Source organism: Ruditapes philippinarum, unplaced genomic scaffold (genome assembly GCF_026571515.1).
Source record: "Ruditapes philippinarum isolate M1 unplaced genomic scaffold, ASM2657151v2 ctg140_1_1_1_1, whole genome shotgun sequence".
NCBI classification, from domain to species: Eukaryota; Metazoa; Mollusca; class Bivalvia; order Venerida; family Veneridae; genus Ruditapes; species Ruditapes philippinarum.
In genome coordinates this window covers 253,796-272,987 of record NW_026852852.1, presented here as the reverse complement: position 1 = coordinate 272,987, position 19,192 = coordinate 253,796, and the positions used below count along the sequence as shown (strand labels likewise).

The following is a 19,192-nucleotide window of genomic DNA, read 5'->3' as shown; positions in this document are numbered from 1 at the left end:
CATCATAACTGTATGGAGGCATTTTGACTACTCTCCCAATTATTTCATCATAACTGTATGGAGGCATTTTGACTATTATTGCCAAACATCATAACAATTATAACCTGCTGACTCAACTTGGCCTTTTTTATACAGATACTTTTTGACTACTTTTCATCATACAGGCACCTTTTGCCTACTTTGCCTATCATTTCATAAAGAGGCATTTTCATTACTAATGGACTATTATTTCAGAGACAGCTTTTGAGTATTTGCCTATTATTTCATTAGGACACTTTTTTGACAATTCAGCAAATATAACTCCATGCAACACAGAACTATTATGAGTTTTGATGTTTTTATATAAGCTTGAAAAAGTTTACTGCCACAAATATGAAAGCAATGGCACACTTTACAAACAAAGTGCACACATAATAAATGTTAGTGCATGTTAACTCATGTGTAAATGATTGTATAGAAATGAACTGAGACTTGAATGCTGACAAATGATAATCATAATGTAAGAAATGCCTGAAATAATTCTAACATATTCTGTCAAGTCTTCCAAACTATCAATAGATTGTTTTAATCATTGAATAGCAACAATAAATATATATTCAAACCTTCAACTATAAAAGAATTCAATTTGCTGTCTTACTGTTTAAGTTGACAAACCCAATTTTCAACCTTCAACTAAAGAATTGCTTTTTTATTTTCTTTAAAATTAATCATGGTTACTAAGAAACGGTTTTGGCTTTAATTATTAAAAGAATTTTTCAGAATTTTATATACCAATAAGCGTGCATTTTTTTTTCAAAGAGAGAGGTGAATGCCAAATAGGCAACTAAAGCATCAGATGTTAAAGGTGCTTTTACCATAATTATTACCAATAAAAATAGGTCAAAGTTTATTTGATCTAAGTTTATATCAATTTTGACAAAAGAATATATTCCAATTAGCTCTCCACATTCAGAATTAAGGACTTACAACCTTCATTACTTTAAACTTCAATTTTGTGATTGACAGACAGAAGAATTATCTGTATTGTAATCACAACAGAACAATTCTTTTTTTAGCCAAAAATATTTATTTATAAAAATGTTAGAATTCTATTTGATTTTTTATTAAAATCAGGCCTAAAAAAATTAAAATTAAAATCATTATGAAGTATTTTTCTTCTTTTTTTTTAAATTTTATTTAGTATTTGTTTATCTTCTTGTATTTTGATGTTTCTATATAATCCCTCACCAGATAAAAATCCATTTAACAAATGTCCATATTCTTTGTTTAGAATGATTGTTAGTGTGGCTTAAGACTGTTAGGAGTGAAATGGAAAATATTCTTTTGTTTAAGAAGCGCCCTTTTTGCAGTGTTTGATTAACTGGGTAAATAATTTTCTAACAATTAACTACTACTGGGTACAACATATATTATAGAACTGAGTCTGGAGGTTTGCACGTGATGCTGTAACCATTAACAAAAAAACATTAATGACTTTATGATATGGACTAAAAATCTCAATAATTTGTTCAAATACCATTTCAAGAATGAAACAATTTGTAAACAAGTCCCACAGTCAGTATATAGCTATATTTCATGCATTCAGGGTATGTCTCAATGTAATGAAAGAATTTCTTAACTTTTGTTTGATTTTAACTTAAAAGGTTCATTAAGAATTTATAATGAATCAAGTTCTGTAACTCTATTTGTCACTTTAAGGGGACTTAACACCTAATTTATCTTAATTCATGTAGAAGTATCTTTATTTTATCATTAGTTGACAGTTCTAAAATTGAACAAAAATTGTTGCGTTAATATAAATATCAATTTTCATAATCAGATAAACAGTTTTCGACAACAATTTTGACCAACTTGTAAATCTGACATACAAACATTACTATCGAAAATTTTTAAAAAATGTTCAGGAATGATGGATAAACTGGCAATTAAAATGTAAATTTTTATTGAAAAAAAAGAAGAAAAACACTGGGATGGGGAAATACAAAAAAAAATTCATTTTTTATATACAAGCATCGATATAGTGCACTCCAGCCGCATTTTATAATTCAACCCGTCAACATTATCTCACCCGTTTAGCTTCCGAGGACGCGGCCTTACGAAACTCTCGTCTCCTTTCATCCTTAATGTCGGTATAACTGAAATCACAAGTTGTTTAAATGTTATCAAAAACAGTAAAAAATAAAATCAGCGTTCAACGCATGCTTTTACAATACTTACTATTCTGTCAATATCAATTTTCTTAAATTGCCCCTTTTTCCGATGAGGTCTCGTTTTTTCAATATCTGTATAGCTGGAAAGTAGAAGAACACTTATCAGCATTTGAGCCGTGTCATGACAAAACCAACATAATGGGTTTGCGACCAGCATGGATCCAGACCAGCCTGCGCATCCGCGCAGTCTGTTCAGGATCCATGCTGTTCGCTATCAGTTTCTCTATTTGTAATAGGGTTGGTAAGCGAACAGCATGGATCCTGATCAGACTAAGCGGATGCGCAGGCTGGTCTGGATCCATGCTGGTTTCAATATCTGTATAGCTGGAAAGTAGAAGAACACTTATCAGCATTTATTGATATCTATGAGTAAAATACCAATGATAATGCATCATGTGTTTTGAAAGAAAATGATGATATTAATACTGTACATGTAATAACATAATTAAGTGCAAACATTTTCATAATGACTGTATGTCAATGAGCTGTAAGATGACTTTGCTTCTGGAATAAAAATTATTTTATATTATAGTACATCATCACCAATAATACATTTATATCTTTTAAACAATCTCAAATATTTTATTCCAAATGTTTACCTTTCTTTTGGTATGAACAAGCATTGAAATAAATTGTTTATGATTTCACCAAAGCTTTTAATGGGATAATTGATGTCCCTTTGAAACATTTTTAATTTGGAGTTAATGGGCTGTTCCTTTGAAACAACGGTACATTTAATCCTTACATTAATCACAGCAACTGAATCGTACCCATGTCACATTAGTGTAGATCAAGATCAGCCAGAACATCTGATCATTAGCATGGCAAGGGGTAATTTTGTGAGTTTGTTCCAATTAAAAACTCTATATTATATAATTGGTAGTTCAGTCATCTCATCTGTGTTGCTATCATCATCATCATCAGCTTGATCGTCAACAACAACAATAACAACATCATCAATATCATCACCATTATCATCATCATCAGCTATGAAAGAACTTAATAATGACTGCATAGGTGTTCACATTATAAATGCTAAGAATTTATCATATACATATATTTAAGACTAAACTTTTAGTATATTTAGTTTAGTGTGCATAAGTACATTTGAAAATTAGTAAAGTAATTAATCCTTTTGGATAAAATATAACTTCGAACACTTAAAGCACTTAGAAACAAGTGAACATATTGACCTGAGATATTCAACAAGCTGTAAGTTGATATTGACAAACAAGTAGATCAATAAAATATGATATATAATCCAGGAAAGCAATTATGTCTGCTGCTAGACTCATTGATATTGTGAGCTTCATTAATGACCGACAGGTGGACTGGTTTGATGGTTTATAGAGTAGGATAATGTTATTCTATTGTATAACATAAAGAATGAATTATTAAAAACAAAAACATGAGCCACAGCCTAGCGGGGGCTATGATCTACTTTTTATTAATTCTTAAGACGAAGATTTATTTTTGAGTACAAAATATTACTCAAATATCATAATTGACCTTAATGACAGTCAAGGTGACTAGTCAATTACAGATCAAGGTCATACTTAAATTACATCAACATGTCCGCAACAGCAGACATCATAGTATTACAGTAGCATTTACAACTCAATTTTTTTCTTCCAGCTAAAAACCACATCCTAAATTAATTCATAACACTTTTTGCATTGAACCGAACTAAATTGTTGGAAGTAAAATTGACTTAAACCTAAACTGCCAACAGTATATATTCATTCTTGCAGTCTGAAACTGTTGGAAGCTCTGAATTATTTTGGTATATTAAAAATTAAATCCATTCACTTTCAAATAAACTGTTCCAAATTAAATGAAATTGTCCGAATTAAATGAAATGATTCAAATATGAAGCAGGGAAAATCAATTAAACAAATTTTAGCAGGTTTGAAAATAATTCTTGAAATTCTAATTGTATTAATATTTTGTAATTGCCTTGCCATATTGCCATTGTAACATACCAGTTTAAAGACAAGACTTTTTTTGGTTTTAATTCTTAAATTGCAACGTTGAATATCATATTTGTATTGCCTACAGCACTTAATCTGACTATGTGACTTTTTTTACATTTGATTAAAGTAATTTTTAACATGTTACTAATGCTTTTACGACTGATATACATTTTGTATTCTTTATAAAAATATTGGTAAAGTAATTATAAATCCTTTACAAAAAACCTCTTCAGTTTGATCTCTATTTGCTTTTTAAAACCTGCCTTTAGATAATGGCAGTGAGCAATTTATTATTGATTTTTATAACAGAATTCCAACAAGGTAATTTGTATGAAATTTGACACTTGTAAGTTGATGATATGGAGTTGGAACATAAAGTAAAGAAATGTTTTTTTTATCGTGATGTGAGAATTTCTATAAGAATATCATTCTATATACACCAAGTATGAATTAGTTCCATTCATGATATTTAAATACATTGGAAAAGATTTATTCACAAAAGTGGAGAAATATACTGGCATCAGTCTATAGATATATCAAGGGTAAATCACAAAACTGTTGTAAGTCCTTCTTTGTTTCTTATAAGTTACTACAATTATAAAACATCACGCTCTTCCTGTATACTTTGATAAGCTAGAAATTAAACATGTTACATAAACGCAAACCGTATTCAACATGTTTTAAAGTATAAAAAATACTCCTACAAGTTCTGCAAACTTTGTCAAGGGAAATTGACTGTAATATCAAATTTCAAAAGAGCATGGTTACTCTTTCTTCAACTGTATGATAATAAGGAACATTATAATCTCTACAAATGTGATACATGGAGCTGTGGTCATTTTACTATGTGACTGAACCATACTAAGCTTCCATATGTCACCATTGTAAACCACATGAGCAGAGGAGATCAGATCGTATTATTTATATATATATCTATAATAATAATATTAACGTATGTTGTCATTATACCAAATAGTTACTGAAAAAACAAAGACATGTCTAAAATAAGTCAAAGTCAGGGCTTGAACTCAATAACTCTGGACAACCACAGGCCTGCTAAATAGCACTGACCCACTCCAGTCTCAGGTTATTGACTGGCGGGCGGAGATCATTATATCTTTCATCTCCATGTCTTTTTCAACTTCATACAATTTTTCCATTGACTAGTACATCAAAGTGGCAGTGTCACTTAATAAACCCTTTTCAATAAAGCTATTTAAACACATGCTATTGACTTAATGGATTAAGCATACATTAATTTATTCAAAATAATCTCAATGTACCTTATGAATATGTATAGAAATTTAAAATCTTGAACCACGAATTAATTCCTACGCACTTACAGGAAATCTCAATCACGACCTATAACATACTGACGGTTCACCCGGATTTAAAGTGGAAAGGTTTCTGTTTGTTGTAACCTTATATATATATTATATCAATCAAATCTGAAGCATTTTACAAACATTTTTTGCTTTTACAGTTCAGAGGTTTGAATAAATGAACACTTTAGTGTCAAGACTTATTATTATAATGCTTATAGAGTTTTATTCAATTTCGTTTAATTGCACTGATTGCATATATATAGTCGGAGCATCATAATTGACAATTTAAATCTTCACCAGTGTTAAGAAACACACAGACCTGAACGTCCCAGACTAAAAAATATGCTGTTGAAGAATTCCACCCCCCCCCACCAAAATAAATAAAAAAAAAAAAGGTAATCTTTTCTGACATTTCACAAGGCAAACCTGATTTTTATGTCAGACCATAAAAATTTATCTAATCCTTTCCTAACATAGTGTGAACATCCATATTTATCTTTGATTTATTTGATAATTCCAGCTGGGTATCAGAAAGAGATCATCTGTGCATGCTTTTTGCCTGACAAGTTAGACAACAACCTGACTGTCCTCCATGACAAGACTCATTATCAAACTGAGTCTTCAACTTTGTTACCCTCCAGCTATCTATTTTGGCAATTTACACTGTGCATGCCTGTTGAAGTCAGAGATATCAATAAAGAAAATAAAGGTAGAATTCATAACTTCAACTTATTGGTAGAATTAAAGCATTTCAATTAAGGTCCTGAAGATATGTTTGTCTGCATATTACAAAAAAGAACTTTCATAAATCAACCATTTTTTTAGGTGTTGGGGTCTAATATAAACTTTAATTGTAAATACAGTACATCAATAATGATAAATCTATACTGTTAGAAGTAAATGGATTATATTATCTTATTTCTTACAAAGACACACCCCTCTCTAATTCCCCCTCCCCATCCACAACAAAATTAACACACAACTTAAGTTCTGCAGCCTCACATGTAGAGCATTCCCAATAAAAAAAATAGCTACCATATATATTTGTATCAGCTGATTAAATGCTTTTTTACAGAACATTTTCAATTACATGTAGATCAAAATTATATTATCATCACTTACTTAATTATACAGAGTTAAAACGCATGATTTGAAATTGCAGTCTTCAGTCAGTGACACATACTTAGTTCATGATTTCGTTGGTGATTTAACAGCAGTAAAATAATTTTAATCTAAATAACCAGCTTTAGATTTGGATCAGTTATCAGAATTTATCAATGTATTGGCAAATTAAGATTTGCAATTGAAGCCTTAAAAGATCTAAGATTGTTGATGGAGCAATTAATTTAGTTTTGATAAAACTTTAAAATAACAGACTTCTGTATACATGTAATTATTTCCTTTAAATCAATACACCTACAATACACCAATATATTAGTAATGATTGATTAGGTTAATGTATATTTATCCTAGAATAATGAAATGTTAACTTTGGTACTAGATAAGAAGTGGTGGCATACATGTGTACATAAAATTATTTTGATATCAAAACCAAAACCCCCGAATAATCGCAATGGAATATACCAATTTCAAAGCCAGGTTCAAGTCCATTGTCCATGAAAAGCATGAAAAGTGATTAAAATAACAACATAAGTAAGACATTGTCATTCATTGTAACTAAAAACTTGTTACAAAATAGACAAACTGACATATTTTCTATAAATCCGTAAAGCAATCCTCTAGCATTAGGAGAAGAACGTTTATAATTTGTATCGAATATCAACTTAGTGTGGGGTTACTTTTGTGACAATTTACTTTACAATTTGGAATTTTAAACTGTCATACGCTTCAACAAATTTTCAATGGTTGTGATATAAAGAATATTGAAGTTTGTTAAATATTACACTTTTATTTTCATGGAATAATACTGTACATAAGGTTTTTTGTAACCTCTTTTAAAGTCAAGCATTTTGTAACACAAGCCAAGTCACTGATTCATATTTCATTTTTAATTTAAATATTTTCTGAAAAGACAATAATTACAATTGTTACAAGAAACTTGCTATTTCAGTTTGAGCTATTTATTACAAGTATAATTCAGGTATAATGGACTGTCTGTAATTCAGGTAGAATATATTGTTTAAGTTTTTGATAAAAATGACACAAAATACTGTAAAACTCATTAAAAGAATGGAGTTTTTTTTGTAAATTTTCTACAAGAAATGTGGGTGGCAAAATTGCACAAAATCCTCACAAAACCTAACTAAAATTAGCAGTTGAATGACAATAATTTGTTATTCTGTTTTCTTAAATTATTCATGAGTGTTAAGTTTAGTAGTGATACATTTTGTCAAATCTTTTTTTCATAGAATCAATATTGACTAGAAAACAAAATAATAATGCGCAGTTACTGAAATTTTCGAAGTACATAATTTTTTTTTTTGTATTTCACCAGTGATATTAATTTAGCTTTACACCCTTTCAATGGTTACGAACTACAAAAATCAACTTGCATGCCATCAACAATTGCTTTGCAAACACTTGCCTGCCCTAAGTACTCTACAAAACCGTCTCAAAAAGGGTGAAAATGAACAAAACATGGTATGAGATTCAAAATCAATAATGAAAACCGATAAACTCAATCAGAAGGCATTCCTTGGGCTGAAAAATTCAGTTCTATATACAAAAAGATTTATAGATGTAAATAAAGAATGTGAAATATAATTTATCTTAATCTTTCAAGTTCATAATAGCATCAACGATTATGAAAAAAAATCTTTGAATATTTTTTTCCTACAAAAGTTGTGCCTTCCATTGTGTACCATGTAATGAGATTTTTTTTACCTGATTTATTTATCATCAAATCTATCAATATGACACATGTATATTGAAATTAAATCTAAAATTTCAACAGACCAATGAAGGTTTTACGTGTATATATTATACATTAACTTCTGCTATTCTTTAACTTCATTATTAACAACAGCTGTTGAAAGAGGGTAACGAGGGACTTATAACACATCAAACACTTGGTAACAATCAACGGGGGTGGGGCTAACGGGGGTGGGGCTAACGCTGGCTTGGCTTAAAGTCACTGGTTACAAAGGCTCTGACCTTTTAGTATGTAATAACGGTTAAATATAAATGTTGTCAAGTGAACGAGTTAAATAAGTTATTTACCTATCCTGAAACAGTAAAAATAAAAAAAATTGGTAATAAAAATAGTATATGATGCATACATTCAAAGTGGCACTCAGACTGTCATTAAACTATTAGCTGACATAGCTGGAGGCAATGCGCTTTAATTGGACTTTATTAAATAAACATTTTTCTCCAAAAAAAACAACCATTTAAAGTATCAGAAACTGAATTTAATAAAAACAATAACAACCGCCACTTGGGTTCCATTGATGAAACCATTTCAACTGTTAAGATTAAAGTCGTTCAAATGACTATGTTTGACAAAATTCCATTTTATACTTACCGTGTAAATTTGGCCTTATTTTGAGTTCACAGATTAAGATTGTACACGATATACAGAATGTTAAAACATTTAAATCCTCGATAAAATAATTGATTTCAGGCAACAAGCCTTTATACCTAGGGATTTTCACATACCAGTTGACAATTGATTAACAATCAATATACAATATTACAAAAACTGATATACATAATTTAAAACAACAGAATATTCAAATTGATATTTTCTAAAATTTCAATTTTTAATTTCAATATATAAAGGGAAAAGCGTGAAACAAAATTAAACGACAATATATCAAAGTGATGCTCACACTTTATATTACAATGGTTTGTCACCCATGAGATTTAAAGATGAAAAGAACAGTCATTGAAGACCCATTATCACAATGAATAATGATCATTTTGTGAGGTGATGAGTTATACAATAGTTCACCATGACCCATGAGAGAAGGGGAAAGTTATTAGTTAATTAATTAATTAATACAAAACTCAATAGTTTTCAAAGTCCCATGAGACGATAAAAATGATATACACAAGTATGCAATATCTCTTATTACCCATGACATACATGTACTAAAACTTTCATAGTCCATGACATGTGATCGCTACCAGAAAATACTGATGAATAATTATAAAAATTCACCATAAGAAATAATGAGTACAATAACTGACTTATAGCCCATGGTATATGATGATGAATTGAAATTACAAATTCCCCATAAGAAATAAATGAGTACAATAACTCTTATAGCCCATGGTATATGATGATGAATTGAATTAAAAAATTCCCCATAAGATATGAAGTACAATAACTCTTATATGCCATGGTATATGATGATGAATTGAAATTACAAATTCCCCATAAGAAATAAATGACTACAATAACTCTTATAAGCCCATGGTATATGATGATGATTTGAAATTAAATTACAAATTTCCCCATAGAAATAAATGAGTTACAAATAACTATTATAGCCCATGGTATTATGATGATGAACAAAATTACCAAATTCCCCATAAATTCTCAGCAATTCCCCATAATGAAATTGAAATGAAAATGAGTACAATAACTCTTATAGCCCATGGTATATGATGATGAATTGAAATTACAAATTCCCCATAAGAAATAAATGAGTACAATAACTCTTATAGCCCATGGTATATGATGATGAATTGAAATTACAAATTCCCCATAAGAAATAAATGAGTACAATAACTCTTATAGCCCATGGTATATGAAGATGAATTAAAATTACAAATTCCCCATAAGAAATTAAATGAGTACAATAACTCTTATAGCCCATGGTATATGAAGATGAACTAAAATTACAAAGTCCCCATAAGCAAATAAATGAGTACAATAACTCTTATAGCCCATGGTATATGATGATGAACTAAAATTACAAATTCCCCATAAGTAAATTAATGAGTACATGAATAACTTCTGTAGCCCATAATATAAATGATAAATGATGGAGTAATGTTATATAATATAAAAATTTCTCACATATAGCCAATTTGCATTCATGAATGATTATTGTGATCAGAAGATTTAGGAATCGGTGCAATATCCAATAGCCAATGATATACTTGGATACTAGGATGAGTTGATAATTAATTAACATAACTTCTCACATGCAGCCAATTTACATGTGACAAAGAGGTTTTAGCAATAGATACAATTATATTTCTGACTGAGATGATGGAGAAATATGGATGATAAATTATTAGACCATGAAATATACATCCAAGATAGACCATGACACAAAGTCATTTAAGAAAAACTGAAATAAATAATAAGTACCGGTAAAATATCAAGCATTATATACCCATGACATAATGGGGATGAATTGAAAATAAATTGCTATGGCCATTAATAAAAGCTAGGCTCATAAATTTCTTTCACAACCATTGACATAATGGGAAATATCTATGGTATCAAAGCATTGAATTGGTAAAGTATTTCTCATAAAACAAGACTGTGAATATTTTAATAAAAGTTATATTACGTTTTATTTGCTTAAATATTATTTTGCCTGTATTAAAAGATAAGTCTGGCTTGTTGTAAACACTACTGTAAAACCTTAGTAACGAGGTAAAAAGTTAAATTTAGGCAAAAATTGAAAATGTTCTCTTTTGGACGTACAATTATGATTCTTATTAAAAGATTAATTTGCAAGCTCCAAAAACTTCAAAGCCAGTTTCAAGTATGTTATTTTATTTTTTGGGGTTGGGTTTTATGTCAAACCAACACAGTTTAAGACAAAGGTAAAGGAAGACCTCAGGCAGTGAATTTTTTTTCAATTTTCAAAACAACCTGTGGCTTTCAAAAGAGGAAAATATAGCGTGATAAAACAGAAATGGAGGAAACCTGAAATCAAATTCCAACAACTGAAAATGTAATTTACCCACACATTTTATATAAATTTTGATTTCAATTCCATTTAACATGCAAGGTACATAGCAGAGGCTATCTATATAGACAGAGTTCTGTATTAGTCAGATGCTGTTAAGTCATAATTCTGGTCAGGAAGAGCATGTGGCATTTTAGGGGAAATGTAAGCATTTTTATGGGAAATTTTACCTATTTTGGGATAGGGGAAACAGCCTTTATTGGGCTGTAAAATACAGTGAAAAAAATCACTGTCAGGTAACACTTCAGTGAATCTTTTCAGGCAAAATCTGAACTGAGTAGAACCACCCATGTTCCATAAGCAATTTAGATAGCTTCCTCGCATGAAAGAATCCAAAGTCCGTTTCGGTGTTTGAACCCACAGCAGTTAGGGCTCACTCAGCCACGGACCTCTTCAAGTGCAATAAGTGTATAAACATGTTACAAGAAAAACTTAACACTTTGGTTTTCTATACAGCATGAATAGAAAATAAATAAATCATAAGTAGGTTTTCTTTCTGCTACTTAATAATGTATGATCAATTGTAAAGCATTTACTAGGTGCCATTCCTAAGCTACAAACTAGACTGGTTAGGTATTGATTTATTTGTCCAGATGAAATTACATAATAAACTGTTGAATCAGACTGTCAATATTAGGGATATGTTATTATAACTAGCTCAGTATTTTTTATGATTGAATAGGAGGCTTATATAAATAGCATAATTGTATTCAATAATCCATTGCTAGGAAAGGCACTTATGGATGGTATCGGAGATAATCATGATCAATTTTCGCAGTGTTTGATTCAAAAGAGTGAAAATGTACAAATTACAATCCATTGATCATATTGTAATAGTTTGATTTAATACTCATAAAAATAATCTTGAGCAAGACTAAGTGTGCTCTCTTCTTAATTTTCATTTCTAATAAAGGCATTATAGATTGAAACCTTAATAATAATGAAACTATTATATTGAAATTCCTTAAACATTCCAAATTAAAAGCTGGGCAAATTGGTTACACAAATTTATCAGGTTATGGGTTAATTTGGGTTAAAACTTCTACAAATAAAAAACACACTCTCTGCCGTCCTTGTACAGACATAATATATAACCTTTCAGTCTTTCATGTGTCATATGGAGTATTAGAGTCATTACATGCCTTTTTCAAGATGTGTTGTTAACCCACTTTACTTTAATCTGTCTTATTCGCTAATAAGAAAACTAACAATTGGATTTAGGATTAAGTTTCAGCTGACATATTGTAAAGAATTAGAAATTGTTTTGACAAATTTTACAGGCCTGTGTTAAACCTATTTTACTTCTGTTATTTATCACAAGACCCAGTGTGTGGTAAACAAAGTTATTGTGCTACTGATTTGTACATTCATGATCATACTGAAACTGTAATACTAATATCCTTTAACACTAGTATGCACATAAGTACATTTTTGAATTGTATCTATTGTCCAACTAATTTCATAGATCTGTAATTTAACATACATGTTTTAATTATAAATGCATAATCCAATAACAAAATTTAGAGACATTATGATAAATTCAAAACCATAGTTGAACGGAAAAAAATCTGTTTATAAATTATTTGGTTAAATAATTATCATACCAGATGAGGATACTGTATAAATAAATTTATAATATTTATTTAAACTTAACACTGCGTAAGTAATATAAACAACACATATAAGTATAAAAGAAAATCAGTGTTATATCTTTGTTGTATACAATAATTGTAACAAAAGATTTAGTCTTTATATATTTACTTAAATGTAACATTGCATATATCTTGGCTGTAATTAAAGCCTTGCATTACTATTTATCTGGCTGTTTGGGATAGAAAGCAAAAACAGACTAAGCTACTACATTTTAACTCAATTTTTTTCCACACCTGGGTAACTAATACATTAATTGGGATCACAGAACCCACCCACGGTATTTCATGGTAATGACTTATGGCATATTTTCATGTGACCAGTGTTCAAATTGACATATTTTATTCATACACTGATGATAAACAACAAAGTTTTTGTACAAAATGTATTAAATCTCTAGATTTTTATGTTTGAAACAGAACAAAACTTTTACAAATTTCTGCAAAAAGCAACAAGAGTCCATTAAATTTGTACATGCATCTAAAACAATCGTCATTTTCTAATTGTTCTTGTTTGTTGGAAATATATAGATCAGTAAGTTTTGAGTTCCATAGATTTATTATGCTCACCATGAAAGACTCACATAATATATTATTCACATTGTTAAATATATTAAGTGTTTAACCTACTGTACAGTACACTTGTTCAATATCCTCAGTATGATACACTTCAATTTCAAGAAAATCTCTACTTACTTTAAGGCTACGAATTTTTCATTATTTAACGCTGCCACATAGCATGCTCCATTTTTAAAATCCTCTAGCCTGGTAACTGGTGTACCAGTTGATGGAGTATAAACATTTCTTACATAACCAGTCTTAGTACTGTCTTTGCTATTGAATTTTCGTGTTAATTCGTCTTTTACACCTTCTAAATTTCTTATTCTGTCTGAAATAACTATTTTGGAAGCCGTTTTCCTGCGATCTCCATTCCGATAAAAATGACAATTTGCACCAACTTTTAAGTTTCTATTCTCTGGGGGAACATAACCACTCGGAGAATGAGCCATGATCCAAGAAATTATCTAGCTCTGGCTAGATAACCAATAACTATTCTTTAAAATTCCAAAATTTCAAAAAATAACACTCTCTTTCACGTTTCTAAGTCCATGTAAACAAATTCGGAACTTTCGTTTACCACCATGATGGGAAGTGCACTCTGGGATTAAATCCAATGACCTTTGACATGCTTTCCCTAGTTACCACGTGTTCGATGTAAACAAACGGATAACCGATAATGATATAAATAATTAGAGCTGTCGTATATATATTCTTTACGGATATCTGGTAGAAGGATGAAAATGTACGCAATATTAGCCGGTTTTTAATAAAGAAATCGATATCTAATGGCCAAATAAGACACGCTTTTAAATATTTGAACCTATTAACGGACATAAATTTTAATCATTTTATATCTAACTTCAAATATGTCTGACGAGTAGTTGAAGAATAATTGGCAAACTTAAAGAAGAAGGAAAAACATTATACTGTTAAAATAAATCAGAAATTGATATAAAATTATAGGAACGTAAAAAGATATTAATGCTGTTGGTAGTGTACGTGGGTGTACGTGGTGGTGCAGGTGGGGGTGGGGTGGGGGGGGGGGGGGGGGGTAATACTCTATAATGTACAGCGTGCTTCTCAATCGCAACTACTCGGCCCTTTCCGTCAGTCTTCGGATAAGGACCTCGAACACAATAGGAATACACATAATCAGGTACGTATATTATACGTACCTGACATAATGGATGCGGTATTTCGGTCTAGTTACGCTAAGAAACTATAACCATGTAAATAAATAGTAATTTAATGCTGGGAGTTGTTGACAAGTTTATTTCCACTATATGTAGTAAAAGTCCACCAAAAATAAGTGAATATACAGGTACAAAAGCAAGCAAACAATACATTATTTATCTATCTATCTATAGCCTTTGCTTAATGAGGGTCCATCCGCTCGTAAGGCCACACAATACAGGTTTTGCTGTGGCATACCCTTTGCAGGATGAGCTTTTTTTTACGGACGCGGACAGTCACGGACAGGTCGCGTAACGACAAAATACCTCAAACGAAATTAAATACTTTATCGATTTCGAAAGAAAATACTAAAAAACTCACCAAAATAGTGTTGGAGAACCCATAAGTTTATGATGCACCAATGACAGATTAAAACAACAACATCTGGTCTTCGGTTGCTAAAGAGATGTTATTCAAAAACCTAACTGGTATTCAATCTTTTTCCTTTTACCTAATTCTTTGATGTTACAACTGGTTTTGGTATTTGAATAAAATTACATCATTTCTACAAATGATTATCCTCTGTTCGCTATACTGTAAGAAAATAGCGTACATGTATATGGATTAACACCGGACACGGACGCGGGTCTCGTATCATTGGAATAGCGGCATAATGAGTTATTTTTGAAGCACAAAGTGGTGTGCTGTATCACTGTCGCCAATGAAATGTAACTTTATATACTAAAGTTAAATTATTTCAAAACAACCAATATATCAACATGTTATTATCAAACATTTAATTTCATAAATATAAATTAAGAATAATTATCAAAAGCAAAATTATTAAAGTTTTATTCATGAAATCTTCTTTATATTGACAAATTCAATCATTAATAGTATACTTGATATGCTGTGTGTAAATTAATTCAAAATGTAACAAATTATAATTTCATGTACTACTAAAAAAGGGAAATAACAATTGTATAAAACAATATTAGAAATCTTCAACTATTCGGGAACTATTTTGCTTGAAAATTAATGCGCCTGTCATTTGACAATCTTTACCCAGTGATCTCCCCTGAATTTTTCGGCGTTAGTGTACATATAAAGGGAAGTAACCGCTTCAAAAAAAAAGCGGACTACTTCCGGCATTTACAATTAACAGCATCAGGGTCTGAAATTTCGCTACCATTATTTGTTTGGTCTGACGACCCAAACAAATAAAAACCAACCTGTTGACATTTAGTCAGATTTGTATAAAGTTGAACATCGGTGGGCATATTTAAATTACAAATTGTTGTCAGACATATTTTCAAGCATAAGAGTACCGGAACAGACATTAGATGTCAAATATATACATTCGTTTTACATTATCACACCTGAAACCACGTGGTAGAACTACTTTCAATCCGTATTGTTTCCGAGGTTATTATAGATAATAGCCGAGGCAGTTCCGAATGCGTGCTTCTACATCTATGTACATCGTACGTCGGCGCAATCACACTTGATTATAACGCGACGGGTGGTGCTAGGTCAAGAAAAAGAAATATACATGAAATGATAGAAAGTTAGAAGAGGTTGGATAGGTCAAAAGAAAGAGATATATAGACAAAAAGTCTGGCCAGCTTCATTTTCGCCTCTTCAGCCCAAACATCTCCGGTTACGGTGGCCGCGGTCGGCACAGCCTTGGGTATTACTAGTGGGTACTTGTAGCTGGGCCCCTAATGACGGATTAGAATGTGAGGGATGATAACCCCTGCTTGAAGGATACCAAGTCAGGGGCCACTGCAACAGGGGCAGGTAGGCTGTTCCAGGCTGTGGCTGTACGAGGGAAGAAGGAGTTCTTGTAGTACGATGTAGATGTGGATGGTTGATGGAACTTCTTGGAGTGGTCACTTCTAGTGCGGCTCGGGGCAGGGGTGAGGTAATCGATGACTAGTATGTCCATAAGGTCATTGGTGATCTTGAACATCTTGGTCAGCTGGGCTTTGATCCGTCATGACTAATGTCTCCCACCCCAAATGTTGGATCATGGAGGATACGCTGCTGGTGTTGTGGTAACGGTTCGTCACACATCTTGCAGCTCTTCTCTGGACCATCTCGAGCTTGCATTTAAGGTGCTTGGTATAAGGGTTCCAGACGGTGGAGCAATATTCAAGGCCTGGTCGCACGAATGACATGTAGGCTTTGCTCTTGACCTGTTCGTTGCTGATGCGCAGGTTGCGTCGAAGGAAGCCGAGTGCTTAATTTATCAATTACTTCTATTCACTAATTATAATACGATGCACGACTATCTGTGCGAAAAAGCATATAGATTATATATCTACATTGTAGATTCCTTTTTACTTAAATAATTAGATCTATGTTTTGGGCAGACTTAAATATAATTATTAAAATGTTATCGATAATCAGCCTCTTTCAAATAGAAATTTAAAAGACCCTGCGATAACATAGTTCATGTTAGACTAGATGCTTGCATTTGAAATAAATTTTAAATATTTCGAATCCGTATTGAAATGCAATTTTAATTAGACAGTAGTTGTATTAGTTAAATAATTAATTAGGATATCTTTAAAGTTGCCACTGTATAAACACGTATATATGTAGTACAGCTAAAATATTGAGAAAATAAACTTATTCTTATTATAAGTAAAACTCTTTCAAGTAGTATTAGACTTTAATAAATAAGTTCTCTTCAGAACAGAAATAAAGTGTTAAAATCATACAAAATACATAAAGTGTTGAAAGCATTCAAAATACATTATCCCGGGCATTGAGAATGACGATATGTTAAAAGGGAAATAAATTAATTCAACAGATATGTCTTACAGACACGCAGATTTTAAAGAAATTTGAAAATAAAAAAATCACTGACAAAATTATAAGTGATCATATGGGGTCAAATTATACATTTATTTATTTCATCTGTTAAACGGAAAAAGGATATTTATATTGCCGAATAGTAACTTGCACCTAGACAGTGACGCGGTTATCATGTATACATTCAAAGACATGTACTCAATAAATTTGAAACATACATGTATAATTAATTCGAACTCCTATGGTAAATACAGTAAACACTCGATAAAATGACATAAATTTGTCGTTTAAAAATAAGAACTCAGTCATAAAACACAGTATAATTTTTCGGTAACAAATATGTTGGTCATTTACATCCGATAACCATTGGCATGATGCACGAGAACAAAACATGACATTTACCGGAAGTAAACCTGATTACAACCCCATTGAAATTATGATCATGATAGACTTTCAATACAAAGACTCAGTCTTAAACTCGCTACATTTTATATTGAAATCGAGGACTTGGTGCGAAATGACTGTACTCCAAAACCGAGGAGCTGCACGTATACAATCGGAACACCTCGGGCAAGTTCAATAAGTCTTTCTTACGGAGTTGCCAGAGAACTATTGACACATGTACAACCTTTTCTCATCAAGTACTCAATATCTGACTTAAAAAAACAGCACACGAGTTCAAAACCAACATTTGTATCACGAATTGACAACCGACATACTTTCCATAATTCACTTCAGAACTTTGTAAAGACATCTATTTTTAGTTAGTAGTAACCATGGCAGAACACATGCGTGTAATTATCAACCAGGATAAAACCAAACAATACAAATGCAACTAAGGATTTAAGTCCGGGTTTTAAGCATATATCTGCCTTAATAAGTCTGCAATTAAACACTCAAACTCAGTGGAGTGTCCCTCACGATTTCGGGTATTATTACAATGTTACAATATTGTTGTTACAATGAGCCATATACGCTTCCGTATTGAAAATAGACCATTCTCAGTTCTTCAAGTTAGTTGGAACGATATTCATTAGATAATTAACGAGATTTAAAGCTCAAGGCAGTAGAGCTTTAAAAGCTTTCATCAAAATAAATCCATACTACGATACGTGTATCAGATAGCAAACTAATCAAAGGCTCGTGATATATCAGAAATTCTGTGATCTCAAAATTAAACTGAAACCAACTCCAAGCTTCTAATAATCGTGTTTTTATTTATCACATATATTGATTTTGTATCGTCTTATGAAGAATCAGGAATGTTGTTCTTTTTTATTGCAATACAATGTCGTCTGCCAGGTGATTTATTTTCAGTAAATTTTGTAGCAGTCAATTAAGAGGAAATTGTCCGCCAATACGTCAACCTGACCCATTTTTCTCCCTCTTAGTGCCGGAAAACGACGACAGACAGTTTTGTCATTCTTTTTTTAACTAAACAGTAATTTTTTTTAAAACCGAAACTATTACCCAATGCAGGTATATAAAGGATTGATAGTGAATTAATACCATTAGAATATTGTGCTTTAGACAAAAAAAGAATTGATTATGCATATGGAAAATTAAGTATATAAGTCAATTACAAAT

The 19,192-nt window shown here is 31.2% G+C and overlaps 1 protein-coding gene across 1 annotated transcript in view; it reads right to left on the bottom strand.

The window, feature by feature from the left end:
- The window catches only part of LOC132726223 (doublecortin domain-containing protein 2-like), a 33,303-nt gene extending 19,083 nt beyond the window's left edge, over positions 1 to 14,220 (bottom strand). The window contains exons 1-2 of the mRNA XM_060711502.1: positions 13,748 to 14,220; positions 2,069 to 2,135 (exon numbers count right to left, since the gene is read on the bottom strand). Coding sequence (XP_060567485.1) covers positions 2,069 to 2,135; positions 13,748 to 14,061 — 381 coding nt within the window. The 5' untranslated portion in view covers positions 14,062 to 14,220. The remainder of the gene's footprint in view (positions 1 to 2,068; positions 2,136 to 13,747) is intronic.
- Positions 14,221 to 19,192: the final 4,972 nt, after the last annotated feature.